We start from the raw sequence: 27985 nt of genomic DNA on the forward strand, positions 1-27985 counted from the left end.
TGCATTGCTGGTGGAGTTGGGAATTAATCCAACCATTCTGGAGGACAATTTGGAACTATGCCCAAAGGGCGATAAAAGACTGTCTGCCCTTTGATCCAGCCATAGCACTGCTGGGTTTGTACCACAAAGAGATAATAAGGAAAAAGACCTGTACAAGAATATTCAAAAGTTGTGCTCTTTGTGGTGGCCAAAAATTGGAAAATGAGGGGATGCCCTTCAACTGGGGAATGGCTGAACAAATTGTGGTATATCTTGGTGATGGAATACTATTGTGCTCAAAGGAATAATAAAGTGGAGGAATTCCATGTGAACTCAAACAACCTCCAGGAAGTGATGCAGAGCGAAAAGAACAGAACCAGGAGAACATTGTACACAGAGATTGATACACTGTGGTACATGTGACCACGAAAATGTGGGTTTGAAGACTTAAATTGCCAAAACTGTAAAGATAATTTCATTGTCTTGATGTTAATCAAAAATAAGTGGTTGCCATGGGAAAAATTCCCAAATATGAAAATACCCAAGTTAGCTGAGTTTTATGGAGATTTTAATTAATACGAATGAAGGAATTAAGGGAAGGGAGAGAGACAGAATAAGAGGAAATAGTAGGAAAAGGCTATGGCCAAGGCCAAATGGCCTAGGCCTTTCTCTTTAAGAGAGAAACTAAGTCAGTCCTTAATCACTCACCACAAGATCATTCCAAGCAATCTCTAGTATTCAGAGAGACCCTCCAATTTAGCTTCCAAACTCAACTAAGTTCAGAGGCCACAGCTCTGAGCTCCTGAGCTCCTTTTAAAGAGAATTTTCTCCTATGTCACCTCCTCTAAATTTTCACATCTACCAATCACAGTAGATGCTTTTCACAGGACTGACCATTCTTAATTCACATCTTCTTTTGTTAAGACTTTACTGAATAAACTAAAACTTCACCCCTCTTGCTAAGCTTGCCCTTTTTAAGATGCTTGACATTTTAGTGATTAATTTAACCTTTATAGGTACTTACCACCCTTTTGTATTAGATCTAAAATTAGACCTAGCTTAAGGTTCGAGCTTTACTATAAGTATGAGATAGGGACTTTTTCATTGTTCAGTAAGGAGTTTTACAACTTTATCTTCCCCTAAAGTATGCCTAAGTAGGGGTGGAGTAATGTTAAATACATTCCTGATCAAGTACCTCCATTGTTTAAATGGGGAATAGCCTTAACCAAATGTTCTAAGATAGAGTCTGAGAAGTTTTAAGACTCACATACAATAGAATGTAATGGACTTCTCTATTAGGGGCAATGCAGTGATCCTGAACAACTTGGAGGAATCTACAAGAAAAAAACATTATCTACATTTAGAGGAAAAACTGTGGGAGTAGAAACACGGAAGAAAAACTACTGCTTGATCACATGGCTCAATGGGGATATGACTGGGGATTGTAACATTTAAAATTTAGGGAACATGGGGAGACTGAGGTATCTGAGGCAGAAATTAGTTTCTCTCTGCAAGGAGTATTATATTTTTTAGAGGTTTATTAAAGGTTAAAGATTAAGAATATACAAGTAAGAAACATGTGCCTAGGCCAGAGGCCTAGACAAAATAACCTCACATCATGGAAGAGACGCCTCTGCTCCAAAACAGAAGTCCAAAAGACCAAGAGCCTTCAAAAGCCTTTGCTTAAATATCTTCTCGATCTCGGCCCAGGTGAGATTACAAGGCATTCTGGGGAAGTGGAGCAAAGGCTCGTGGGGATTGTAGTCCTGTATTCGAGTCTATTTTTTACATTCCCCCCTTTGATCATTTGCAAAAAAATTAATTTTTTTCCAAAGGATCATGAAAACATAATCAATTTAAAGATTACAATAATTGAGGATAAGAGAAAGAAAAGAATAAAACCAATAATTACTGGACGCGTTGACAGAAAGCCAGTTAGGGGGCAGTCCCCTTTGGCATGAAAGTATGCATGCAAATAAATGTTCATTAACCACACCCAAAGTTCATTTTGTGCAGTTCGTGGTCTGGAGGCTTCTTCATGATGGCTTCTCCAACAGTTCAGTTTCTGAATTCAGGGAAGTAGCATCTTCTTTACCTAAAATTCTTCTCAAAAGGAATTTAAACTTAGCAATTTAAATAATGATAATTTTTTACATTCCCCCCGTTAAGAGGGTGATATATATAAAAAAAAAAAAGGGATCACTTAGTGATGCATGGCTGAGGTATGAGGTATATGAATCAATTGGCAAGAGATATTAAAAAGACATCAGAAAATACAAGGCTTTCTCACAAAAAATGAGATCCATTTCCTCTTTGTATCTGGCCATGATCACTGTGAGTAGAAGGCAAATGAATTGAACAAGGTTAACAATTTTTCATTTTTAAAAATACAGTAGTACAAATATGTAGATATCAAAATCCCCAAAATTCTCAATAGCCCAATTAATTACAATAGCAAACAAACACACTTTCACATTTCACATAAGTTATGAATTGATGGACATTTGTCACAATTTTTACAAACGTAGCAATCCTTCAACCTTGGTATTTAAACATATTTTTTTTTAAACAAAGTAAAACTCATCTTGGGTTTAGAACATAATCAAGAAATCTATATATCATTCTGGTAGAAATAAAATAGTGAGCTGAAGAGCATAAACAAAGGGGTGCTCCTTTTTCTTGGAGGCTTATAGGGATACAAATACCCTGAGATTAACTGCCCAACTTCCATTCACATGTGGGAAGATTGGGGGTTATAAAATACATTTCACTTCAGCTACTGTAATGGGCCTTACCTCGTGGTAGAGGCAGGCAAAAATAACTAGATTGTTAAAAAAAATTCCAAAAATCATATTTAAAAAACCCTTAAAATCAAATCATTTGAGGTATTTAGCACATTAAAATTCCAAAGGTTGTTAATACAATTATAACCAGTTCTGAAGTCCATCTATCCTCAGCAAAATAGAAAAAAAGCTGTTTTTTTCATATATGGGCTTATTCACAATAATATTTGTTCACCACAGTTATAGGGGAAAAACAACAGAATTTTTAAAACTCAGTACATTCAAAACAAATTCAATCAACCTTCAGTTCAAGCAGAATAATATTGAATCCAGTAATATATGAACTTAAAATCACAAAGTTATATCTTAAACAAAACAATGCAATAGAATACAGAGATTTTTTTTATAAACCATTAGAGTCTGAAATGCCTTAGAATATAGCCTTTAGTCTCTTCAAAGTTCCTTGGGGTTTTTTTGTTTGTTTGTTTGTTTGTTTTTAATTATCCATTTAAATGTCTATTGTCCGAAGGTAGAGTAGTAAAGGCTAGGCTATGGGGTTCAAGGGATCCGTCCAGGGCCCCATAGCTGGGAAGCATCGGAGGCCAGATTTTAACTAGAGACCTCCCGTCTCTGGGCCTGGCTTCCAGTATGCTGGGCCACCCATTTTCCTCCCCAAAGTTAAAGTTGAATCTTTGGGCTGAGTCTGCTCCCAGACAGGCAGGCAAAATCAATGAAATTGCCAGAAGAGTCAAAAATCCTTTTAAACAGCCCATTGCTTTTTAGGTTTCTGTTTGAAAAGTCTGTTTCTTCTCTCTAGTCTTTTCTCTCTTTCCCCTCTCTGATCCCCCTGTGGCCAATACCCCCAGCCATGTGGAGGCTTAGCCTAAGGGAAAATTGCCCTTTCTCCTTTTCCTCTCGTCTCTCCCCTCCGCCCACGTGGCCAATACTGTTACCAGCTGGTCGCAATGAGTCCTGAGCGATCTGCTCCAAGGATCTGGGTGATGAGCCGGCTGGGGTCACGCTTGTGGGTCTGGGGCGCTGAAATAGGCAGGCAGCGGCTGGTGAGAGGCCAGGAGCAGGAGTGGCTGCGGGCGTGGGCAAGGCCGGGACCAGGTACCAGGTGAGGACGATCAGGGCTGCAGGTTGCAGGCAGGAAGCGGCAGGGCAGGTCCGGAGCCTGTAGCAGCTTTGCGAGGGTAGAAAACCTTGGCCAGAGAGATATGGCTCAAAAAAAAAATTTTTTTTTTCCTAGGTACTAGATATTAAAACTGAATTTAAGATCAGAAAAGAAATCAGAAGACTGAAAGTTCTTTTTTCCATTAGGTCGCCAACTGTAACATTTAAAATTTAGGGAACATGGGGAGACTGAGGTATCTGAGGCAGAAATTAGTTTCTCTCTGCAAGGAGTATTATATTTTTTAGAGGTTTATTAAAGGTTAAAGATTAAGAATATACAAGTAAGAAACATGTGCCTAGGCCAGAGGCCTAGACAAAATAACCTCACATCATGGAAGAGACGCCTCTGCTCCAAAACAGAAGTCCAAAAGACCAAGAGCCTTCAAAAGCCTTTGCTTAAATATCTTCTCGATCTCGGCCCAGGTGAGATTACAAGGCATTCTGGGGAAGTGGAGCAAAGGCTCGTGGGGATTGTAGTCCTGTATTCGAGTCTATTTTTTACAGGATGTAGACTCTAAATGATCATCCTAGTGCAAACATCAACAACATGGGAATAGGTTCTGATCAAGGACACATGTAAAACCCAGTGGAATTGCACGTCGGCTACGGGAAGGGAAAGGGGGGGAGGGGAGGGAAGGAAAGAATATGATTCTTGTAACCGAGGAATAATGTTCTAAATTGACTAAATAAATTTTTCAAAAAAAAAAAAAGATTTTCCCTTCTAGCATTCTCTCTCTGGCTGTGATATTTCTTTAAAGTATTTGTTGTTTTCTTTGTTGTAACTCATATATATCTACAGCTTCAATGTCTGGGTTGGAACCTGTTCTTCTCCCCATTCTTCCTGCCACAGGGCTCCAGATTGCTCCCTCACTGAACTCTGCTCAGCAACTTTCTTGAATACAGCAAAATTTAGGGCTGTCTCCTTCATTGGAATCTGCCTTGGAGTTTTTCCTTTCCATAGAATTTGAAGCTGCCTCCTCTCTAGACTCTGCCTGGAACTTTCTATCTCTTCCATTGCTGGGAGACTCCAAGGTCTCCCCATCTCTTGCCAGGCTCTGTTTAGGGTCTTTCTCCCATTGTGCTTTATACAGAACACCTTCTGATTACCCTCACTTATTTACATCAAGGGTTTCTATAGCATTCTGGCAATATTTCTGTGTGGCCCTGGTGGAAGTCAGTATTCAATGCCCCTTTCATTTTTTTATCTGCTGCATTTTCAAAACTCCAATAGGACTTTTGTCAGGGATCTAGGTTCCTCAACATCCTAACACCACCATCTTCTCACATCCTAAGTTAACTAAGCTGACTACAAATTACTTCCTCTTGTGGGCTTTATGTTCCAGACAAGTTGGCCTACTAGCTTGTGAGCAGTGAATAGAATGCCAGCCCTGGAGTCAGAAAGACCTAAATTCAAATATGATCTCAGATGCCTGAGTAAGTCACTTAACCTCTGCTTGCCTCTGTTTTCTCAGTTTTAAACTGAGGATAATAATAGCACCTACCTCAGGGTTGTTGTAAATCTCAAGTACGATAATATTTGTAAAAAAGCACTTGGCACAATGCCTGGCACATAGTAGGTATTCTATAAATGCTTATTCCCTTCCCTACTCCTGCTTCCCAATATATGGCATTCCACTTCCCACCTCCAGACATTTTTATGTATTCCCCCATGCCTTGTTCTCTCCTCATTTCTGCCTCTTCAAATCCCTAACCCCTTAAAGGCCTAACTCAAATGCTACTTCCTATAAGAAGCCTTATCTGATCCTTCCAGTTTTTAGTGCCCCCCCCCAACTGCTTTGCAATTATTTTGAATATATCACTGTTTACTTATCTACCTATATGTTGTATTTTCTCCAACAACATGTAAACTCCTTGAAGGTAGGGACTTTCTTTTGTTTGACTTTCTATTACTACTGCCTAGTATATACTACCTAGAACTGAGTAAATGCAGACTGAATTGAAATGGGATTATATTGAGATGGGGTTTAAACTAAGAACACAGGTGAAGTAGACTAGCCTGTAACCTCTATTTCAGGGGTCCCCAAACTTTTTACACAGGGGGCCAGTTCACTGTCCCTTAGACCATTGAAGGGCCAGACTATAAAAAAAAACTATTAACAAATCTGTATACCGCTGTCTGGGATAGCGGAGGCTGCAGCGCTGGCTGTGATGGGCCTGTCACACCTTGCACAGGCCCATCACTGCCACCACTATACCAGGCAGCAGTATACACAGTGAAGAATCTCCTCCCCTAGATCACCACTCACCTGGCTGATGTCTTCCATTGTGCAGACACATAATCCTTTGAGAGGTACCTCGTTCAGTTACTCTCAGAACAAAGTGCCACACAAAGGATGATATCAACAGAAGTAGTACTGTACATGAGTGATGCTGCGCTTTGTGGCGCCGCCACATACAGTGCTCCTCTCACTGACCACCAATGAAAAAGGTGTCCCTTCTGGAAGTGTGGTGGGGGCCAGATAAATGGCGTCAGGGGGCCGCATGTGGCCCACAGGCTATAGTTTGGGGAACCCTGCTCTATTTTCTCAATCAAGGGAAGTTTTTCTGCTAAGAGGGAAGGAAAAAGGTGTGTTATAAGGAAAGTGAGGAGAGAGAATTTAAAACCATGGCTATAACAGGTACATCCAGCATGGAAAAAGAAAAGAATTGTCCAATAGCAATAAAGGCTTCAGATTGGCTAAAAATATGTAGTAAACTCTGTGGTCTTCTAACATCCGCTGCTGGCTTTTAGCCACAGGGAATAGAAGCCAAGAAGGCCATCATCAATGTAACAAGCGGTGCATTGACTGGAAAAGATAACAAGGGGCTAAAGAGTCTTCTGAACAATCAATTTTATAGTCTAAACTAAAGGGGGAGGAAAATGAAGCTAGAGCATAGGTGGACTTGAAGTATAAGAAGGGGCGAGAAGTAACTAAAGGCTTCCATGAGAATGAAGAATAGGTTTATGTTTCATGAGGGAAATATATGAGAGGGAAGGCACTCATTTTTCTGTCATATTTGAGCAATGTGAGATATGTGAAACATGTCATTAAAAGTAACCAACTCTTTTGTTAAAAAATAATAAGCTGTCCATTGTGGAGGACGTTCCCCTTCATTCTATGAAAAATGAAAAATGAAAGAAGAGAAGGGGAATCCATGAGGGAGCTGGAGGTGACTAGGCTTGCTTTTCCTAGCTCCAGCTGCATTAACAACAGGAGCAGAATCAGTGGTTAAGATTTCAGAGAAAAGTCAGTAGGGATAGAATAGATCCTTTGGCCCTGGCTCAGAGAAAATAGATAGGGAGTTGATGATGGTTATTAGAGAGATATTGTAACTGTTCTCTACAATGGTACATCACCTAGGTGGCTGAGGTTTGGACAGGTTGCAGTCACAGAGAATGGTAAAATAAACAAGCATTTATTGAGGGGCAAGCACAGTGGATAGAAACAGGTCTGGAATCAGGAGGAACTGAATTCAGATCTAGCCTCAGATACTTCCTAGCTATCTTATCTTGGGCAAGAGACAACCTATTCCTTGGTACTCCTCTATCTTAGAACTGATACTAAGACAGATGGTAAAGGTTAAAAATAAAAGGCATTTATTTAGCATCCTCTGTGTGTGCTAGGTACCAAGTTAAATGTTGGGGATACTGTGATACTGAAATCACTTTAAAAGACTGATATATATTAATTTAAGGTCACCAAGGAATTCACTTATGAAATTCCTAAATGAAACACTCAAGTCAGAATGGAATTTTATAGTAGTTTAATTACAACGGGAGTAAGAAAGAAGGAGAGGGAGAGAAGGAAAGAAGGGGAGAAGGAAAGAGGTTAACTCAACCTCCTGGCAGAGCCAGAGGGAGTTTAGGCCTTGGAAGGCCAAGGCAGGGAAGGGAATCAGTCCTTTCACTCACGTGACCGATCTGAAGGAAAGCTGCCTGCGGGCCTCCTCCCTGCTCGAGCTCCTAGCACGAACTAGTGCCTAGCTCTGTCCACAGGAAGTGAGTGAACTCCAGAGGCTGTTCTCTACCTCACTTCCTGTGCCTTATACATGCCAATGGAGGCTCAAGCTTGGCTTAGGACTGCCCAGGAATTATTTCTGATTTGTCATTAACTAGCACATGCCCATGTAGTGTGGGTGTACACAATTTTGGGTGCTAGACCAAACAAGATGGAGGAAATTTAAAAATTCACAATCCCCCCTGATGATGATTGGGGGACTAGTCTCCCCAATTGGTCACTAAACATAAGCATCCTGCACCCCAAAAAAAATTCTAACTGCAGGTGTATACAAAAGTTTACCCTCTAAGAGGAAAACTACAATAGTTGTAGATAAGGGGAAATAGAGGAAAGGGAGAGACAGCAAAACCAATGTTTTGCTTGGCGCATTGACAAAAGCCAATTAGAGGGCAGTCTCTTCGTGGTCGCCATCTATTAAGATTAAAATTTTGTTTCTAATAATAAAAGTAATTATATTTTATGAGGTTTGTTAAAGATTAAGAAATAAAGAGAATACAAATATAGAAAGCATGTGGCTAGGAGGGCCGAAAGGCCCATTCAATTTCACTCACTACATCCTGGGAGACACGTGTCCCTAGAAGCAGAAGCCGAAAGAGTGAGCCTATAAGGCAGAGTCAGTTTAAATACAAATTGTGTTCTCGAACTCAGGGTGAGATTATAGGGCAATCTGGGAACTAGCAAGGACTTCTGGGGATTGAAGTCTGGGGTTCAAATCTCCATTTTTACAATATAAAGGAAAAGGGGGTCGGGAACCACTCCTTACTCTCAAGGAGCTCATAGTAAGAAACTGAACTGTTAGTACAAAACTTTCCTTCTCATTCCTATTGCTTGTACATCAACAAGTATTTTGATTTGCTTTCTGATTATGAATAGTGATTTTGCTTTTCCTCTCAATGTTTGGTCAATCAAGAAATGCATTTGTATGCTGTAGCTCTGAAATTGGGAGGGGCCTATTTAATCACTGTGAGTTTACTTAGCTCATTTTTAATTTTATGATTCTATGTCTCTTCCAAGCAAAATTTAGGAGCTTAATTCAGGTGTTTACTTTGATTTGAGTTGGAACCCCAATGTGGCTGAGAACTTGGTGTCTTGAGTTAGGGTTAAGCCTCCTCTTTCTCCCAGAAACTAGAGTAATAGAAGAGAAAGTCCAGTCTCTGAGCAAGCCTGGCACAGTAGAAGATAGGACTCTGTGAGGATATGAATTCTGCCTCCTTTCTAATGAGCATTACTTCTTATAGCACTCTACAGCTACACCTAGTGGTCTCTTCCTAGAATCTACAGTGAGTCCCAACTAGTTAAAACATTGGCCCAAGCCTCCAAGAACCTCTCCCTCTCTTTCCCCAGAGAAGATTAAACTAAGAGAGACCAAAGGGTAGGGACCTTGTCTTTTTTCATATCCCCGGTGTCCACTAGAATTCAGCACTTAGTTTGGCATAAAATGTTTCAGTCACGGAATCTCTCTGGAAGGGACCTTATACAACTTACTTTTCTTACATTGGGCTGAAACCTTTCTCTAAGTCATTGCTTATGGTTTTCCCTTCCCAAGCAGAGCAAAACAAGTTTGAAAGTGGTGTGGTGCATGGGGAACAATATTGTTCCAATTCAACTGTATAAAATGTATCTATACCTTCTATGTACCAAACTCTGGGGATCAGAAAGAAAAATGGTAAAATCTTGCCTTCAAGGAGCTTACATTCTACTAAAAGGAGAGATAACAGAGCACACACAAAAACTAGATTTAAAAATATATACAGGGGAGCAGCTGGGTGGCTCAGTGGATTGAGAGCCAGGCCAACAGAAGGGAGGTCTGGCCTCAGATACTTCCTAGCTGTGTGACCCTGATCAAGTCACTTAACCCCCATTGCCTAGCCTTTACCACTCTTCTGCCTTGGAACCAACACACAATATTGATTCCAAGATGGGAAGTAAGGATTTATTTTTTTTAAATCATATATATATATATATACACACACACACATACACACACATATTATATATCTACATAGAATAAAGGAAAGGCTAGGGAAGAAAGCTAAAGCTGCAGATATAAAAACTGAGCTCAAATCGGTTCCCTAGGCCTCCTAGGGATAATAAGAGCCCCTTCCTCCCAAGGTTGTTGTTTAGATCAAATGAGATGATGTGTGCCAGTACCTGGCACATAGCATGTGCCACATAAATGTTAGTTGCTATTATTAGTAGTAGTAGTTGTAGAGAGAATTATAATCCAAAATACAGAGTAAAATACATGGGAATCGAAGTTAAAACTGAATAGAGTTCTGGATGTGCCCCACCTCCTCACCTGGAAAATGAAGGACTGGAACTGGACCCAGAACGGTTGAGGGCTTTTGCAATTCCCGGAAACTAACTAATGAATAATCGGCCGCCTGCCCTCACTTGACATGGTGCCTGTCAGGCCTCCTGCCAGCAACCTCGCGGGGGCTGCTGGGATTGGGGATTTCCAGTAGCATGTGCACAGGCTGGCGGTAAGTTTGGACACTCAAAGTTTGTACCCGCGGTCGAGATAGCAGGTAGGGTATCCCTGGGCTCCCCGGGGCTCTTCTCCGGACAGCCGTTTGCTGGGGTTGGAGGAGGTGGGAAGAGTTGCCTCTTGTAAGTCTATGAGTCCAGGGTGATGGGGGGAGGGGGGTACATGGATGTAATACTGGCCCGGGGCGTTGCGGGTTTTGGAGGTTGAAATAATTTAAGGGGGGCGGGGGGGAGAGAAAAGCAGTTTCACGACTTCGAGGAGCGGCTGTGCCCGATTGGAAGCGTCCCCTTTCCTCCATGCTGCCTACTCTCCCCAGGGGTTCGTGTATTCACTTCTCTAACCTTGCTAAACCTCGGGGGCGGGGGTGGGGTGGATTTTGGAAATGGCCTGCGCGATGACCCGGAGGACTTCTGAAAAGCCAATTTGCCTGTAGTAGAATCGTAAGAGTGTCGACTGCTGGAGCTACCCAACAGGGGCATTTCAAGGCAGCAAGATCTTGCCACGTTGCAGGCAGCGGCGGTCCCCTCCCTGAAGGAGGAGGAAAGCCATTAGGCTAGTATTCCCAGATCCTGCGGGGAAAGCCCCTGGTGCTATAGGAAACAAAGACCAAATTTCTGCTGGATCCTTTGTCCTGGGAAATGGGGAAAGATGTTCTCGCTTCCCGGGGAACCTTTGCCTTTAGAAAATGGAGCTGGGGGGGGGGGAGCGAAGTGAGCGGGATGGACGAATGCACTTGCGGGCGGGGGAGGGCAGTAAGTTCAAATAAGGCCAACCACCGTGGGTCACGAGTATCCAACCCACCCATTTCCTCAGAACCTGGTATATTTGTGCCCAGAGTTTTCCATATCTGTTGTCTTTGAGGTCCAGTATTGTGTTTCTTCCTCCCTCCTCCCCCCATCTTGCATTTCCTGTTTTGGATTAACCCGGGTGAGCTCAACTTTGCTTGTGGAGGGTGGCCTATTATTGAATTCGCAATAATGACAAAGTCTTTACTTTTTCGGTCATTAGATATTGGGATGTTGGGTTTTTGTTTTTGTTTTTGTTTGTTTGTTTTTAGGGGAAGCACTCAGTTTGGAAAGAAAGAGGAAGGTTTTCTTATTTTAAAATACCTTTCCACCCCTCGTTGAATGGTATGTGCCGCTCTCTTCGGACTCCGCCAGGAGTGGACGCGACCTTTGCCAGTGGGAGGGGACAATCCTCTCCCCCTGGAGGTGGGTGGTATATTCTGGGCTTCCTGGTCTGGAGATGGGAAAAAGCGTTCAGCCGTGGAAAGGGGCGGGCCTAAGAAGTGCATGGCTGAACCCGAGTTCAGTTCATGTCTAGGCCTGTACTCTAAAGACAGCAGAGAAAGAGGAGAGGGATTCATCCATATGAAAACGTAGCAGTGCTTTTTGTGGTTTAAAAGAATTGGAAACTTAAGTGGGTTTTGGAGGATGACTGAGCAAATTATGGCACATGAATGTAATGATTATTTTGAATGCCTTAAGACATGAAAAGTTTCAGAGAAACCTGGGAAGACTTGTATGAATTGTTTTGAGAGTTAGTTGAGCATAATCAGGATTTTGTTTTTCACTTTTTTTCCACAGAAGGAACAGGGAAAGTAGAAGGGAGAAAAAATAAATGCTATTTTATTGAGGGGGGGGTACATTTAAAAAAAATTTTTTTTAAGCCATGCTCTTCAGCTCCTAAGGAGATGAGTCTTCTACACCTCATAAAGTTTACTGTCCTCCCAAACTATGTATAGTCTATTGCTTCTCATACTGCACTTGGGACAACCTCTGAAACTGATGTTCTGGATTCTGTTTAAGGTTGCTCATTCCGAAGTGGGGAAAACTTGGTGGGATCATTAACCTAGAACAGTAAAGAACTTTTAGAGGTTTAGACTCTTTGTGTTTGAAATAGAAATACCTTTGTAGTCAAGTCAACAAACATTTATAAGATTTTAATATATATACTTCAATGATAAGTGCTGAAAATACAAAGAAAAAGTGTATATACACAAACACAGTAACAAAAATGAGTTATTTACATGCAAACACCCATCTGAAAACAAGACACTGAGATTAAGGAGAATCAGGAAAGACTTGTTGCAGAAAGCTTGACTTTAGCTAAGATTCCTAGAAAAAGCTTCCCTTTTTGTTTGTCCATAGTGATTTGAAATATTTGTTTCCTGATTCATGGTTTGCCTTTCTTTTCAGAACTGCCTTTTAATATTTTTTGAGCATCTGATCCACCGATATTTTAACTGCTGCTAAATCCAATCACTTTTTCTCATCCCCTCTATCTGATACAGTTTTTGACATTTTGACATTAAAATACCCCCCTTCACCTTGATATTTTCCCCCCTCTGCCATGTTCTCTCTTTGTTCTGCTCCTATTTGTCTTACTATTCATTTTCAGTCTTTGCTGAATCCCAAAGGCACTTCCTAAGCCCTCCATCACCCCACACTTTAAATTGTTGCCACAGAATTGTTCTCCATGCTTTTAAGTCTCTTCTCTGTTCTAATCCATCCTTTCCACAACTGCTAATGAGATTTTCCTTATGCACAAGCTACTGTATGATTCTCCTACTCAGTAAACTCCTGCTTTTCTGTTTGGCTTATATAGTAAGTAGGTCCCCCAAGATCTAAATGAAATAGCTAAAACCTTAGATAAACAAGCACCTACTGACCCACAAATGTATGTGCTCTCCTTAGCTCTGGGGTGTTCCTTGTCTTGCTCCCTCCCCAAGGGAAACCCCTAAAGAAAAATGTGAAAGTGGAAACAGAGACCTCCACAGGTGGACTTCCAGCACTTCGTGGATAGACTTCCGGTGCTTCAAGGAGTGGACCTCCAGTGACAGAAACCTCAATAAATGTGACCTTACTGTAATTCCTAAACCATCTGACCCCAACCTGACTTTCAAGCCTTTCTATATAAGACTTTTCTTTCTGAACTCAGTGATCCAGCCACATTGGTCTTCTTTCTGTTCTTCATACACAACATTCCACTTCCCACAAGTCGAACTTTGATGCCTGGATGTACTTTCTCTTCATCTCTGCTTCAAAGAGCCCTTCCTTGATAAGTCACAGTTCAAGTACTACGTTCTCTTCCCTTTTTTCTTTTCTTCCTTCTTTTCTTCATTACTCCCTCCCTTACCCCTTTTCTTTCTTTCCTCTCCCTTCTTTCAGTCTTAGAATTGATATTAAGTATCCAAGGTAGAAGAGAGGTAAGGGCTAAGCTATTGAAAGTGACTTGCCCAGGATCACACACCTAGGAAATGCCTGAGGCTAGATTTGAACTTGCTATCTACTGAGCCACTAGCTACCCCCCCCCCCCAGGCACTATTATTTCACCTTTATCTTTATTCTGAAAATATAGAATTTCATCTTTAATCAGAGCTGCTCTAAAACATTTGAGTCACCCTTTGTTGTCACTTCAGATCTCATGTACAAGTAGGGATTGTTTTATACTTTGTACTTATACTTCCAGTTTCTAGCATATTAGTAGGTGCTTCGTGAATAATTCTTGATTGGTTGTTAATTTTCTCTTTCCCAAACTCCAGTTTGGAATTACCAGCTGCCTGCTAGAAATATCTACTTGAGGATCCCATAGGCATCGTAAACTCAACATGTCCAAAATAGGGGACTCATTTTATTTCCCCCAGTACTTCCCTTACTGGTGTCCAAGGCACCCCAGGTCTTCCTCTTACCCTCCATATCCCATTAATTGCTACGCCTTCCAATTCTTTGTCACATCAGTCCCTTTCATTCTATTCAATCAGGCTCCATCCTATTTCAGGTCCTTATCTTACCTGGACTGTTTCAGTAACCTCTTATTTTGTCTCCCAACCTCAAAGTTTATCTTAAGTTTTTTTCCCCATACAAGCTGCCAAATTGATATTCTCTAAACACAGGTTTGACCATGTCATTCCCTTGGTTTAAAAAAAAAAAAGTAGCTTCCTATTGTCTCAAATAAAATAGGCATTTCTCCAAAGTCCCCTCCCATTTCTCTCTTCTCTCTTTCAAGGCTTTTCTATTGCTATTCCCCCTGCAGACACTTTCCAGTCCAGTCAACCTTTGCCCAGGCTGGATTTCATATCTGGAATGTCCTCCTACCTTATGTCACCTTCTACAGGGGACCTTTGCAGATTTAGGAAAATTCCAGAGCTGACAGGGATCTTAGAAATCATCTAGTCCATCACTCGTTTTACAAATAAGGAAACTGGGAAGTTAAGTGACCTGTCTACCATTCTGGTGAGAATCTCCCTAAATTTTAACTAGGCTGATCTGATCCTTAAGCAAGTAGATGAAGACTTCCTAGATTGATAGGACTGCCTACCCCAAGCATAGGAAGTAACATTGGAGAAAGACTAGAGGAAAATGATATATAATAAGGCTTTTGAGACTTGTACTGTCCGTCTCTCCCCCCTCTTCCCCCCCCCCCAAAAAAAATCACTGCCACCACCAAACTGATACCATCAGCAGTAAAATAATCCTTACAATTAGGATGGGTTTCTGCTGGATCCAGCCATACCTGCATTCATTTCTGTGGGGGAAACAAAACACTTAGCAGACAAGGATTTGTTGCTGGTGTTGACATCCGATTCTACTGGAGTCCTGCATGATATCTCTTTTATAATGTCACGAAAACCTTGGATTCTCAGAAGCTTTGACAGAAGAATACAAGCTCAGGCAGGTCTTGTCAAGCTGAAAACAAGTGGCAAACACCAGAGCAACTCATTAAACCATTCACTAAGACAGTGATGGTGAACCTTTTAAAGATGGGAGTGCTGGGCCTCAACCCCAGACCAGTGCTAGGTATGCCCTGCCCCAACATTTCCCCACCCAGGAGAGGGAGAAAGCACTCCTATTAGGCTGCTTGGTGGAGAAGTGGGTAAAGTGAGGAATGTCCTCCACAATATACTTGTGGAAGGGATGGGGAGTGGTGGGGGCACTCTGCTTCCCCTCCAGCTCTGCCACCTGTGAGCTGCTGCCCACCTCACATACACACACACACACACACACTGTGTGCTCCCATTGGGCAGAGGGGCAGGGAATGTGAAAAAATGTCATCAGGCTTGGTAGAGAGGAGGAAGGGAACAGTTTCATGTGAGTCCTTCTGTCTTTCTAGTAATGAACTTTTGAGGGGGAGGGAGGCATGTGCCCACAGAGAGGACTGGGTGCCATCTTTAGTACCCATGCCCCTTTGGTTTGCCATTACTACACTAAGATAATGAGAGTATTATGTGGGTTGATATTAGGGAATTTGAGAATACACCTGATGTAGAAAATCTTAGGATGAACTACTTTTTCCAAGAAATTGACTCATTCACCCTACCTTCCCTGATGAACTTCCCAGAGCATTCATTTTATTGTATCCAAAAATAAAAGGGAGCCTGATGCCAGAGTTAGGAGTCAAGGACTAGGCTTGAGTCTTAACTTTTAACATTGATAAGATCAGATTAATATGAGCTATAGATTAGCCACTGTTACTGATAAATGTGTTTTAATAATGAGAAAGAGTCCCAGCTATTGATAGATTTAATAGCTGAGTTAAGTCAATTTTAGAATTTAGGATTAGTAGTAAGCTAATCATTTAGGTGTTATATACTCCTATAGGAAGTTCTATATTTTAAAGAATTGCTTTATTTTCAAAAATTTCCCTCCTTTGCCCTTTTGAAATCTGTTACAGACCAACTTAAAACTAGTTAAGAGGACAGATTCTTTTTAAGGACACTTCTACATTCCATTTGTTTTTACCTTTTCCCATGTTAATTGTTTTCTTGAAATCCTCAGCTTTTTTTCCCTATTATTAAAAAAACATGTTGATGAGCATCTCAAACCAGTCAGTAGATCACTGACTTCGTATTGTGAGATTTAAAATAGTATATGGCTTAAACTGTAATAATTAAAATAGTTGTGGGTCATAAATTGTAAGTAGTTAAAAGAGTTAAGGGTATAAACTGTTATGATTAAAATGGTTGATGTTGTAAACTGTAGTGAGTTAAAATGGTGGAAGATACAAATCATGCTAGATATAAGAGAGGGTGAGTAAATTGTGACCACAGAAAATGTTTCACTACAGTGTCTTGATTTTTAAATCAAATATAAGGTGGTCACCAGGGAAATATTCCCAATTATTCAATATGCCCAAGTCAACTGGGTTTTATAGAGAATTTAATTAATAATACAATGAGGAATTAAAGAAAAGGAGGAGAGAGAAAAGAATAGGTCGGCCCTGGGCAGGCCTGGCCAACCCAGGCCTAAGCCTTAAGAGAGAAACCAATCAGTTATCACTCACCATAAGATTGTCCAAGTAAGGGATTCAGAGGGACAGTCTCCCCAGAGGGAGTTCCAGCCAGAGTCAGCCTCCCTTGAGAGACCTCCTTAGAGAATTCCTCCAAGAGCTCCTTCTTAAGCCATCTCTAAAAGAATCTCCTTCAAAAGCCTCCTCCAAAAGGATCTATCTCCAAGGATCCCTTGCTCAAGAGATTCCTTTTCTTATATAGGGGTTTTTTTCCTATGTCACCTCCCCTAAGTTCTTCCATCTACCAATCACCGTAGATGTTTTCTAAAAGGACAGCCCATATGAATTCCTGCTAAGTCAACTAATCCCCTCAGTATGTCTGAACCAGAGAAAAAACAGCTGCGTTGACTAATCTCATTAAGAGAAAACTTGCCCAACCCTTTTAGGTACCTAGCACCCCATTGTATCAATTCTAAAAAACAGGCATGGCTCAAAGAACTCCTTGCCTTATTATAAGCATGGGTCCAAGTACTTTCATTGTTTAGCAAGTTTTCTCCCCTAAAGCAGTCTTAAGTAGGGTGGAATAGAGGTCCTCCCATAGCAAGGAGTTTTCTCCCCTAAAGCAGTCTTAAGTACTGGTGGAGTAGAGGTCCTCCCATTTCTGATCCTGGCGAGTTCTCACATCAAAATGGGGAATGTTTCCAGTAGGGAATTTGTTCCAATGGAGGATCCCTCAATGTGGAAATTTTTTAACATTCCCAAGTCTGAGAAATTTCAAGATTTACAGAATGACTTGAATGCCTCATTAAAACCCATATACTCAGAAGTTTTGCTCTCCAGTTTCTTTCTTTACAACATTTATTAATATTCTCCCCAAGGGAAAGTCATTTAAGTACTGTCTAGTGCCATAACCCTACCCTTTGCACATTTTAGGGACTCAATATATTTATAGACTCATGTATAATATAATCAAGAGAAGTAGTTGACACTTGTATCCCATTCTGAAATTCTTGGTTTCTCCTTCCTTGAATTGCATTGTTATCTGTGTATTTTCCCTCCATTCAAATGTTAAAACCTAAAGGGCAGGGACTATTTCATTTATTTTTCTTTGTATCCCCCAGCATCATATACAGTTAAAAATTTATTAAATGTTTGCTGAAATGAATATAACAATGAGACTCAACTCTAGAATTCCTGGTCTTGTTGTACTTTCCATTTATACATGCTTCCCTACTTCTCATCTTTTCACCATCTTTTTTTTTTTTTAAACACTTACCTTCCATCTTGGAATGAATACCATCTATTGGTTCCAAGGCAGAAGAATGGTAAGGGCTAGGCAATGGGGGTCAAGTGACTTGCCCAGGGTCACACAGCTGGGAAGTATCTGAGGCCAGATTTGAACCTAGGACTTTCCATCTCTAGGCCTAGCTCTCAATCCACTGAGCTACCCAGCTGCCCCCTAGTTCACCATCTTTTAACCAAGAAGAAGGATTTTTTATCACTGGTTCTGTGGAATCAAGACTGGGCATTCCATTTATTATAAAATTTTGATGTATTTTAGTGTTCCTATTTACATTATATTGGTCAATTTGTATATTGTTCTTATGGCCCCCTCCCTAGACAACCTGTGTGTTACCATCTGACCTCTCAAGAGTATCCTAAAAATTCCTGAACTTCATAGTCTGTCCTGCCATTCCTTCTACTCTTGTCATTTTGTCCTATAGTCACATCCAACTATGTGACTCCATATGAGATTTTCTTGGCAAAAGATACTGGAGTGGTTCACCATCCTCATTTTTGAGAAGAGGAAACTGAAGCCAACAAGGTTAAGTGACTTACTGAGTCACACAGCTAGTAAGTGTCCCCAGATGGATTTGAACTTAGACTCTCTTGATTTTAGGAGCTGCTGGCATTCTATCCACTGAACCACCTAACACCCCCACTATACTCTGAGGTACACTGTAATGAAGACAGAACCATCCTGCTAACCAACTTCCCTTTAAATGTTTTCTCCCCCAATTAGAAAGTGTAAGCTTCTTGAGAGTAAAGACTGTCTTTTTTTTTTAAAACCCTTACCTTTCATCTTGGAATCAATACTATGTATTGGTTCCAAGGCAGAAGAGTGGTAAGGGCTAGGCAGTGGAGGTCAAGTGACTTGCCCAGGGTCACCCAGCTGGGAAGTGTCTGAGGCTAGATTTGAACCTAGGACCTCCTATCTCTAGTCCTGGCTCTCAATCACTGAGCTACCCAGCTGCCTCCTAAACTACCATATAGTGATAAAATATTACTTTGATTTATAGGAGAGATTTATGCTTTATTTGTTAGGCTTATATGTTTACTTAGGTTAGGAATTTGATATTTGCACCATTCTTCACCCCCAATTCAATTCTGTGAGGGAACTTTGAGAGAATTATGCTTGAAAAACTCCAGCTCCCTTCCTTGTTCTCTTGGCATAAATGTTCTGAACAGGCCTGTGAAAGACCCCAAAATATCGTTGAAAATATAATAATAGTCGATGGATTTGGCCCTTAGCCCATCATAGGTGTTCCCCACTTTTGAAGCTGACCAGTAATGAATTATAATACCTCCTTGGAGTCTTCCCACAGTCCAGAAAAGCAGGGCAGATAGCTCCTTAAAGGTCTTGGATCCAATTGCTTAGGGTAACACTTTCGAGCTCTGCCTTGTTTGTCTTTTGTTGCTAATTGGATTTTTGTGGCCCATATCATAGTGTTTGAGATAGAATAAGCATTTCATAAATGCTTTATCATTCTTTCATTTTTATTTCCTTACTATTAATCTAAACAAATCTTCCCACAACTCTGAGTTACTTGTGTTAACTGTGCCATAAGAACTGCTCAATTCATCTTTATGGTACAGTGATAGCCATTTGCCATAGTTTATTTCACTATTGCCCAATTAATGGATGCTTACTTTGTTTCCAGTTTCTGGTTACTACAAAAAAGTACTACTGTAGATATTTTGATGTGTATGGGACCTTTCTGTCTTTGACCCCTTGGGAGGAGTAAGATCAGTGGGTCAAATTTAGCAATTTCATAGATACTTTCATTGTTTTACAGATTAAGTGGACCAATTCACAGCTTCTAATAGTGTTCCTTGTTTTCTTCTGGTGAATTTTTGGCCAGCAATCCAAGCATTCTCTCCGCCCCCCACCCCTTCCAAGGTATGTGTATGGAGTGATTCTCATTGCCCTCTTGGAATATCTCCTCCTTTATTATAATGGCTCCTGCAGTACCATAGACTTTCCCCTGTCTTCTCTCAGTTGTTCAGGATGTAAGTTACAAGATGGAGTTCCTGACAACTTCCTATCCTTTCTACACTTACTTGATTTTCTCTTAAGGTCACATGGCAAGTAATCAATGCAACCAATACTTAGCCCCCAGGGGTTCTGAACCCAAATTTAAGGATATATGATAATAGGTATATTTAATAAGAGAAATTTCATCATGTAGGCATAAACCCAGGATGTTTCCTAACAAAGATATCTTAACAACTTTGTTTTATACGGAGAAAGATCAGAAATAAAACAGCTTCTAACACAATCAAATTAGTCAGGAACTTGGGAGTTTTCTTGGCAATCCCACATACTTTGTATACCAGAGTCCAGGAATCCCTAACCTGTTGATTATTGTTTGCCTAAATGTACCTCTTAACTGTAATTCAGATAGGAACCCCAGCTATATATTAACACTTTCTTCATCTATGTCAAACCCCTAAAAATTCAGTATGATGGAGGGAAGGGGGAGATATGCCTTTATTTGGAAAGGGGCAAAGTTGAACCTAATATTATGTTTTCTCTTCTCCCTTCCCTACTTTCCCTTCTAGCCACAAAACTGCCTTCCTGAGACCCACCATGGATGATTCATTGTCCTTCTCGGACCTTTGGAGTTTGTGAGTGAGGGATGGGATATAAAATCCCCAATATTACCTATAAATCCTAAATCTTTCTAATAAATATCACTTCCCTCAGAGAACCAGCAGCCTTACCCTTGAAGTTCTTTCTCCCTCCCTCCCTCTCTGTTTCTCTTCATTTCTCTCTCTGTCTCTTTCTCAGTCTCCCTGCCTCTCCCCCTGATCATAGGTTGATGACAGCTTTTTTGTAGCTGTGTGAACTAAGTCTCAGAGAGATTTGTGACTTGCCCAGGGTCACATAGCAGCACCAATTCTCTCCTCTCTAGCCTCTGTCCTTTTACCAGTAGGCTGTATATCACTTTTGTCCCCCCCTTCCCCACCTCACACATCCACATAAATGACAAATGGTGAGAACAGTTTCAGAGATTTCTTTCTTCTTGTCTTTCAGACAATGGAACAGTCTTCCAGATGATTTATCGGTATGATCTTGGTGGGAAACAGAACAAGGGGAACCAGGGTTGAGGCAAAACCTCAATTTCTCTGATTCACTTTCTGACCTCTGCCCCCTCTCCATTCACCCCTAGAACATAGATAATATACAGTTTGCCTCACCGGAGGATATGAACTGGCTGGAAAGTGAGGAAGAAAGGCCTGAACCCCAGATGTCTGTCCCCCCAGTTAACTTGCCCACGTCATCCACTGTTCCGTCCCAGAAGGACTATCCTGGGGAATATGGCTTCAGGCTCGGTTTTCTACAGTCTGGGACAGCCAAGTCTGTCACCTGCACGGTCAGTGGGGAATAAGGGAAAAGGTTGTGTGAAGAGAAGAATGAGAGAGCTAAGAGAGGAAAAGAAAAAGGAGGGCAGCCAGGTGGCTCAATGGATAGAGAGCCAGACCTGGAGATGAGAGGTCCTGGGTTCGAATCTCAAAACAACAGACACTTCCTGGCTGTGTGCCTATCTTTTTCTGCCTTAGAACTGATGCCTAGTATCCCATTCTAAGACAGAAGGTGAGAGTTTAAAAAAAAACAACTCTGTGACCCAAATGACAATGCCATCTTTTCTTTGGAGCCAATCCTTGATTCCTCAAGTGGAAGTGATCACTCTGAAACCCCCTTCCCTTCCACACATCTCTTATGCCTTACCACCCTCCACTTTGGAGGAGATGATTTGTGTCTTGTCAAACTGTAAACCCCATAAGGACAGGCTCTTGCAAATAGCAATCACTCAGATAGCAAATCCTCCTGGCCTTACTCCGCTTTCCTCTGGCTTTCCCCGCAGTACTCCCCTGATCTGAACAAGCTGTTTTGCCAGCTGGCCAAGACCTGTCCCGTCCAGCTCTGGGTCAACTCACCGCCACCCGCTGGTTCCCGAGTCCGTGCTATGGCTATTTATAAGAAATCAGAACACATGACTGAGGTGGTTAAGCGCTGTCCCCACCACGAACAATGCACCCAGCACAAAGATAGTGAGCCTGGAGACCCCCATGTAGAGGAGGGGTGGGCAGGGAGGGAGGACCAGCTGCATGCATCCTGAACCCTCTTCATATTTCTTTCCTCTTGCCCCATAGCCCTCGCACCCCCGCAGCATCTGATCTGGGTGGAAGGAAACCTGCAGGCTGAATACCTCATCGATGCCACCACCAAGCGACAGAGCGTGTCCGTGCCTTATGAGTGCCCACAGGTATAGTTCAGGGACCTGGGTCTCTAGGGAATGGTGGTGCTCAACAGTGGTGACCATTGGGGGAGAAGTTATGGAATATACATTGGGTTTTCTCCCTTACAGGTCGGCTGTGAATACACCACAATTCATTACAACTATATGTGCAACAGTTCCTGCATGGGGGGCATGAACCGGCGCCCAATCCTGACTATCATAACCCTAGAAGATTCTAGGTGATGTCTGCCCCCATAAGGTCTCCTCAGTCCCACATATCTCTCTGTCTGTCCCTTCTCTCTTGTTCTTTGTGGGTCCATCAGTTTTCAGAGTCTAGTTACCCACTCCATTTTCCCTGTTACTCCTTATGTCCTTAGCCCTCCTTCTGACCTACCTCAGCTTTCCCCCTGTCTATGCCTCCTTTCCTCATCTTCCAGTTGGGAATAATTCTCCCATAAATTCCTCATAGCTCTTTACAGACAGCTCACATAAGCACTTATACTAGTTGTTCGTATGCATTTCTAATCTGTTTCCACCCCCAATTAAGTCGCAAGTTTCCTATCTGCAAGAACTGTCTTGTTTCATTTTGTATCCCCATTGCCTAGCATAGTACCTTGTATAAATCTTTACTTAATGTTTGTTGAACTGAATTGAAAAAAAAATCTTATCATATTTACTAATTCCCTTTTGAACATAAGGCAATGTCCATTTCAGCAACACTAAAGGAAATCCCAAAAGCCTTAGTGCAATTTTAAGCCTTAGTAGCTTTGGGGTCCTTTAGTATACCTTATATTTGAACTTTTTCATAAGGATTTTATAGCAGAGTTGCACCATTAAAAAACCATTAATGACTTTTTTAAGTCCCTGACTTACCAGACTCCCAATCGCCCACATAGATTTCCCCTTCACATTTCTCTCCCATCCCAGCTCCAATTTCTCTGGTTTAGGATACATTTTGACCTATGACTCTGCTGCTGTCCATGCCTAGATTTCCATTTTGAAGGGCATTAGAAGGTTGGACGTTTATTCCATCCTTCTACCTGTCCCTTCCTTAGGGGTCAACTTCTTGGACGTCGAAGCTTTGAAGTTCGTATATGTGCCTGCCCTGGAAGAGACCGGCGGACTGAGGAGGAAAATTTCCACAAGAAGGGAGGTCCCAGCCCACAGCCATCATCTGAGAGCAATAAGCGTGGTATGGGTGGAGAAGATCGGGTTGGGAGGTCCTGTGGGCTGGTTAAAATGGGAATCCACTTGTTGACTCACCTTCACCTATGCCTTCCAGCATTACCCACAACGCCTGGCAGCACTCCCAAGGCTAAAAAGAAGCTAGTGGAAGGAGAATATTTCACTCTTCAGGTATGATTAATTAGACAAATGTTCACCTGCCTTCACCTCACACCCATGGTCCTTTGAGCCCCTTTCCCCCAGCAAGTCCCTTTCCAGGTCAGAATAGTGGGTGATCTAAATAAACCACCCACACAGTGATCTTGGTCTTTCAGGATTTTGCCCCCTTTCTCTTTTTGATTTTGATCCCCATCAACAAGAGTTCATGTGATATGATTTAAAATGTTCAATTTGGGGTCAGGAAAATCATCTGAGTTACCCAGCTCAATTATTATACTAATTAGCCATGCTTTCCTAGCAGTAACTAGTACACAAGTATTACTTTTGCAGTCATGGGCAAGTCACTTAATTTCTCTTTCCTGCTGTCCCTTCATCTATGAAATAGAGGTAATAATAGTTGTCCTATGTGGGTGGTCAGGCTTTGTAAACCTAATGATGTCATTCTTAAGTTTTAGGTTGTTTATGAAGGCCACACAGTATGATAAGTATGGTTGGTTCTCCCTTTTCCTAACTTGGCATTTTGCCTGCAGTTGGAGTGTGAGACCACTAGGTGGTGCTTGTGCCACCATCCTGGCTAACAGTAGGCAGCAGGTCAGGTGCTTTTCCTTTTTCCATAAAATAGAGAGCTCTTCTGAGGTAATCTCCTCTTAGAAAGTGCATTTTGGGAGCCGATTTCTTTCAGAGTTAGAGTCCAGACTGTGCTTAAATAGCTGCTACCATCTTTTCAGACACCAGACAGATAGCAGAATATCAAGAGATGAAGTCTAAGCATGAGCTGGCAGCATTGACTGGGCCTTGAAGATGGACCTCCATTCAAATAGCTATATAGTTAAGCATTAGTTTTTGAGGTGTGCAGTGCTTACATTAAAAATGGTTCTTCTCATTCAGTTCTAACCTTTATGTTTTCACAGGCCTTAATAAATTATTTATTAGGCACATAAGGTTAAATGACTTGCCCAGATAGTATTCAAATTTGAACTCGGGTCTTACTGACTCCAGGCCCGGTACTCCATCCCCTTCACCATCTAGCTGCCCCATTATTGGGGATATACATCCTGTTACCTTCCTTTCTGCTAACCTTGTTCCAAAACCTTCCATAGCAGGACAATGCTTGACATCTTGACTTAATCTCAAAGACAAATACAGTTACATCAAACACATCCATGGCTGAGATCTTTTGATAGGCCTTACTCCTCAGTGTGTGTGGAATGAATTTCCAGTCTGCTCCTGACTCTTTGAGAGGAAAAGACCTTTCCAACAGGTGCCCTGGACTAGCTCAAAAATAAAACCCCAAAAAACTAGCATTATAGTCATGTGGAGATATTTTTCTATGCAAGGCACTTTTTTTCTAATCAGAAGGAAATAACTTTCTACTCAAAGAAGTGAGAAATTTTGCCCCTTTTAACAGGCATTTTTAGACATTCTTTTGCCAGGTGGAATTTAACTAGAGGAACAAGATTGCCTCCTTCTGTAGAATTTAATAGTTACAAAATCTACCTTTTACTGGAGGTTTGTACATAGAATAGTGATCAAACAGGTTTTCAGAGGATTTAATGTATGTATTTTCTTCATGTGCCTTTCGTCATTATCTTCTTCACTTCTTTACACACACACACACACACACACACACACACACACACACACATATACACACACACAACCCTAGATCCGAGGTCGACAGCGCTATGAGCTGCTCCGGGAGATAAATGAAGCCTTGGAGCTGAAAGAAGCTCACAGCAGGAAAGAACCTGAGGGGAGCCGCCCCCACCGCAGGTGAGCATCCCACCAGCTCCTGCTGGCTTCCAAGTTAAGTCTCTGCCTCCATGCAGGAGGTCTGCCCTGGCTCTCAGAGATATCCCACATTTTCCACCCCAGCAGGAGTTTCTTTTCCCCAGAGGAGAATCATTTGAATCCACCTAACATCCCTTCTGCTACAATTCATGGGTCTGTCAGTCATGGCAGTCAGGACAAAGATGAAAATAGCCTTGATAAAGCCCTTTCCTGATAACTCCCATCCTGTAAGGATCTGCCCTTGTCCCAGGCTCCCTCAACTTTTGGGATATATCCCAAACATTTGAATGCCCTGGTTTGCATACTTCCCTAGGAAGTGGCTCTCTTTCATGTGAGCATTTTGCAAATTTAGTTGAAGACAGAAACTCTGTATACAGGTGGTGCCTAATAAGTGTTTTTTTTTTTTCTGTGACTGTTTTCCCAGTTTTTATCTCCTCTCAATTCTGTCTTTTCTGCAGCCAATTGAAGTCCAAGAGAGGAGATTCCACCCCCTGTCAAGGCAAAAGACTTTTGGTGAAAAATGAAGTTCCTGACTCAGACTGATATCACCCTAAATATTCTTATGTTTCTTATGTACCACATTCATCTTCTCTTTTGAAGCCTCACCTTGAGATTCCCAATCCTCCCTCTTCTTCCAGTTTCCAAGCCTCAAATATTAAAGTGTTCCTTGATAAAACAGAAAAATTAAGGATGAGTGGGGCTTACTTAACTCTATTCAGCCCTTTCTCCAGTAGGCTGGGTTCCCTCACTTTATCAGTCATATCTGAATAGGGAGAAGGGACCTCAAAGACCCCCTTGTTTTATAGGTGAGGAAACTTGGCCATAGTCACTGAGAGTAAATGGATTTAAACCCAGAACTCCAAGGTAATGGATATGTTCTGCCACAACTGCTTAGAGTCCTTGCTTAGAGCTATGATGGCTTCTTAAAACTGTCAGTGTCTGTGTGTGTGTGAGTCAGGTGGGCGAGAGATCCAGAAGGAGAACTAGATTGACTGACTTCTGTGATAGGATGTGTGTGTGGGGGGGGGGGGGGGGGGGGGTTGCTATTTAGTTGTAATTGTCTTCTACCCTACCCAGCCTAGGATTTAATAATGTACAACCAAAGTGTTTTATAGCCTGGGGAATCCACAGGCCTTGTGGGTCAGTGAAATTATATTTTTATTTTCACTCACCTCTAATTGAAGTTTAGCATCTTCTTCCATCATGAATGTAGGCAACAAACATTTTGAGAAAGGATCTCTAACTTTTACTGCCAAAGGGGCTTGACATAAAAATGATCAAGAACCCCAGCTCTAGCTCTAGCTCTCAGGAATAGTAAAAAAAAAAATAATAGTAATGTGAGGTGAACTGTAATTTCCCTTTCCACAGACTCCTTCCTCATTCTCTCACAAATTCTTACCCTTTTTTGTATCTTTTTGCTATTTTTATAGAATTTCTTATTTTCAAATAAAGAGTTAATACTACTTGTCCATGTGATGACGCTAAAATACTAGGGGCCTCTGGGGGGAGCAGGTGCTATTACTAGAGAAGAGGGAAGGAACCAAGGGGGTTGGGGGCGAAGAGGATGGAGCCAGGCTCCTAGTTCCAGGAGAGAAACAAAGCATGGGGACTGGGTCAGTCTGCAGGCTGCATGACAATGAGGGGGGCTGTCTTATTCACACCCTTCCCCCCCAGCCCTATTCATAACTCTAGATCCTCTCCACTGTCCCCTTCCCCAGGAGGGCAAGACCAGAGGGGGAGGGACTCCCGGCTTCTGCCCTTTCTGTTTCCCCAGGGATGGAACTACTGTCCCTTCATCTGCCTTTCCTCAAGGATTATGGGATTTAAGGGTCCAATTTAGCAAATCTAGGCAGCTAGGGTGGCCATCTGCTTCCCAGGGGGGTGGGGGATGGGAACAATGGAGAAGCAAGATTCCTAGGTCCTGGAGCAGAGTGGGAACTATTGAGAAGGGGGGCTGGGGGGGGGGCGCTTCTGTCCCAATGTACCCAGAAAGAGTAGAGGCAGCTGAGGTGAGAGCTGGGAGCTAGGATGGGGGTGGGGAGAGAATCTGGCATCTCTTCAGGCTGGGCTAAGTGCCAGACGATTAGATGAATTGAAGCTTTAAACTCTGCCAGGAAAACCTTTGAAAAGACTTTTGGGGATGGGAGGGCAGGGTTGGTTTAGGGGAGGCTCAGTGTTTCCCCATTCTGTTTTCAACTTTTGACAGGAGTAAGGCTCCTGACTGCCTCCCACCAGTTATCTAGCTACTAGAATCCTCCCTGCATCCTAGAGATGTGGAGATCTCTGGACCTAGAGGCCCCAAGAGTGACCAGGCTCAGGGTCAAATCTCTACCACCTCAGAACCCATAACCAAATACCCATACACAACACCAAGATTTTTTTAACCCTTACCTTCCTTAGAATTGATACCAAGTGTTGATTTCAAGATAGATCTGTATCTGTTATGGCTAGGAAGTCTTTGGGGTGAAGTGACTTGTCCAAGATCACACAGCTAGGACTGTGAAATCATATTTGAACCCAGGTCCTAACTCCAGGCCTTGGTGCTCTATCCACGCTGTCCTACCTAGCTACCTTAGCACCAAAATCCTAATAAAGGGGTCTACTTTGGATTCTGCTATTCCCCCTTAAGTCTCAAAAGCCATATTTTCTGAG

At 42.0% G+C, this 27985-nt stretch overlaps 2 protein-coding genes across 9 annotated transcripts in view; one reads left to right on the plus strand and one right to left on the minus strand.

The window, feature by feature from the left end:
- Positions 1 to 10366, minus strand: part of WRAP53 (WD repeat containing antisense to TP53) — a 34654-nt gene extending 24288 nt beyond the window's left edge. Inside the window, exon 1 of the mRNA XM_056817583.1 lies at positions 10257 to 10366. The gene's annotated coding sequence lies outside the window, so the exon portion shown is untranslated. The remainder of the gene's footprint in view (positions 1 to 10256) is intronic.
- Positions 10367 to 10369: 3 nt separating this feature from the next.
- TP53 (tumor protein p53) lies at positions 10370 to 26796 on the plus strand. Of its 8 annotated transcripts, none has more exons than XM_056817586.1 (14): positions 10416 to 10485; positions 11307 to 11372; positions 11503 to 11656; positions 19751 to 19854; positions 20517 to 20582; positions 20992 to 21022; positions 21128 to 21331; positions 21824 to 22010; positions 22113 to 22225; positions 22328 to 22437; positions 23254 to 23390; positions 23481 to 23554; positions 25209 to 25315; positions 25792 to 26796. In XM_056817586.1, the coding sequence occupies exons 5-14, from the start codon at positions 20545 to 20547 to the stop codon at positions 25874 to 25876; spliced, it is 1086 nt and encodes a 361-aa protein (XP_056673564.1). In that variant the 5' UTR covers positions 10416 to 10485; positions 11307 to 11372; positions 11503 to 11656; positions 19751 to 19854; positions 20517 to 20544; the 3' UTR covers positions 25877 to 26796. The 8 variants fall into 8 exon arrangements, with proteins under 8 accessions (XP_056673569.1, XP_056673566.1, XP_056673567.1 ...); XM_056817592.1 differs by having other exon boundaries at positions 11503 to 11575; XM_056817588.1 differs by lacking the exon at positions 11307 to 11372 and having other exon boundaries at positions 10380 to 10440.
- The last annotated feature ends 1189 nt before the right edge of the window (positions 26797 to 27985 follow it).

Source organism: Monodelphis domestica, chromosome 2 (genome assembly GCF_027887165.1).
Source record: "Monodelphis domestica isolate mMonDom1 chromosome 2, mMonDom1.pri, whole genome shotgun sequence".
Classification (NCBI taxonomy): Eukaryota; Metazoa; Chordata; class Mammalia; order Didelphimorphia; family Didelphidae; genus Monodelphis; species Monodelphis domestica.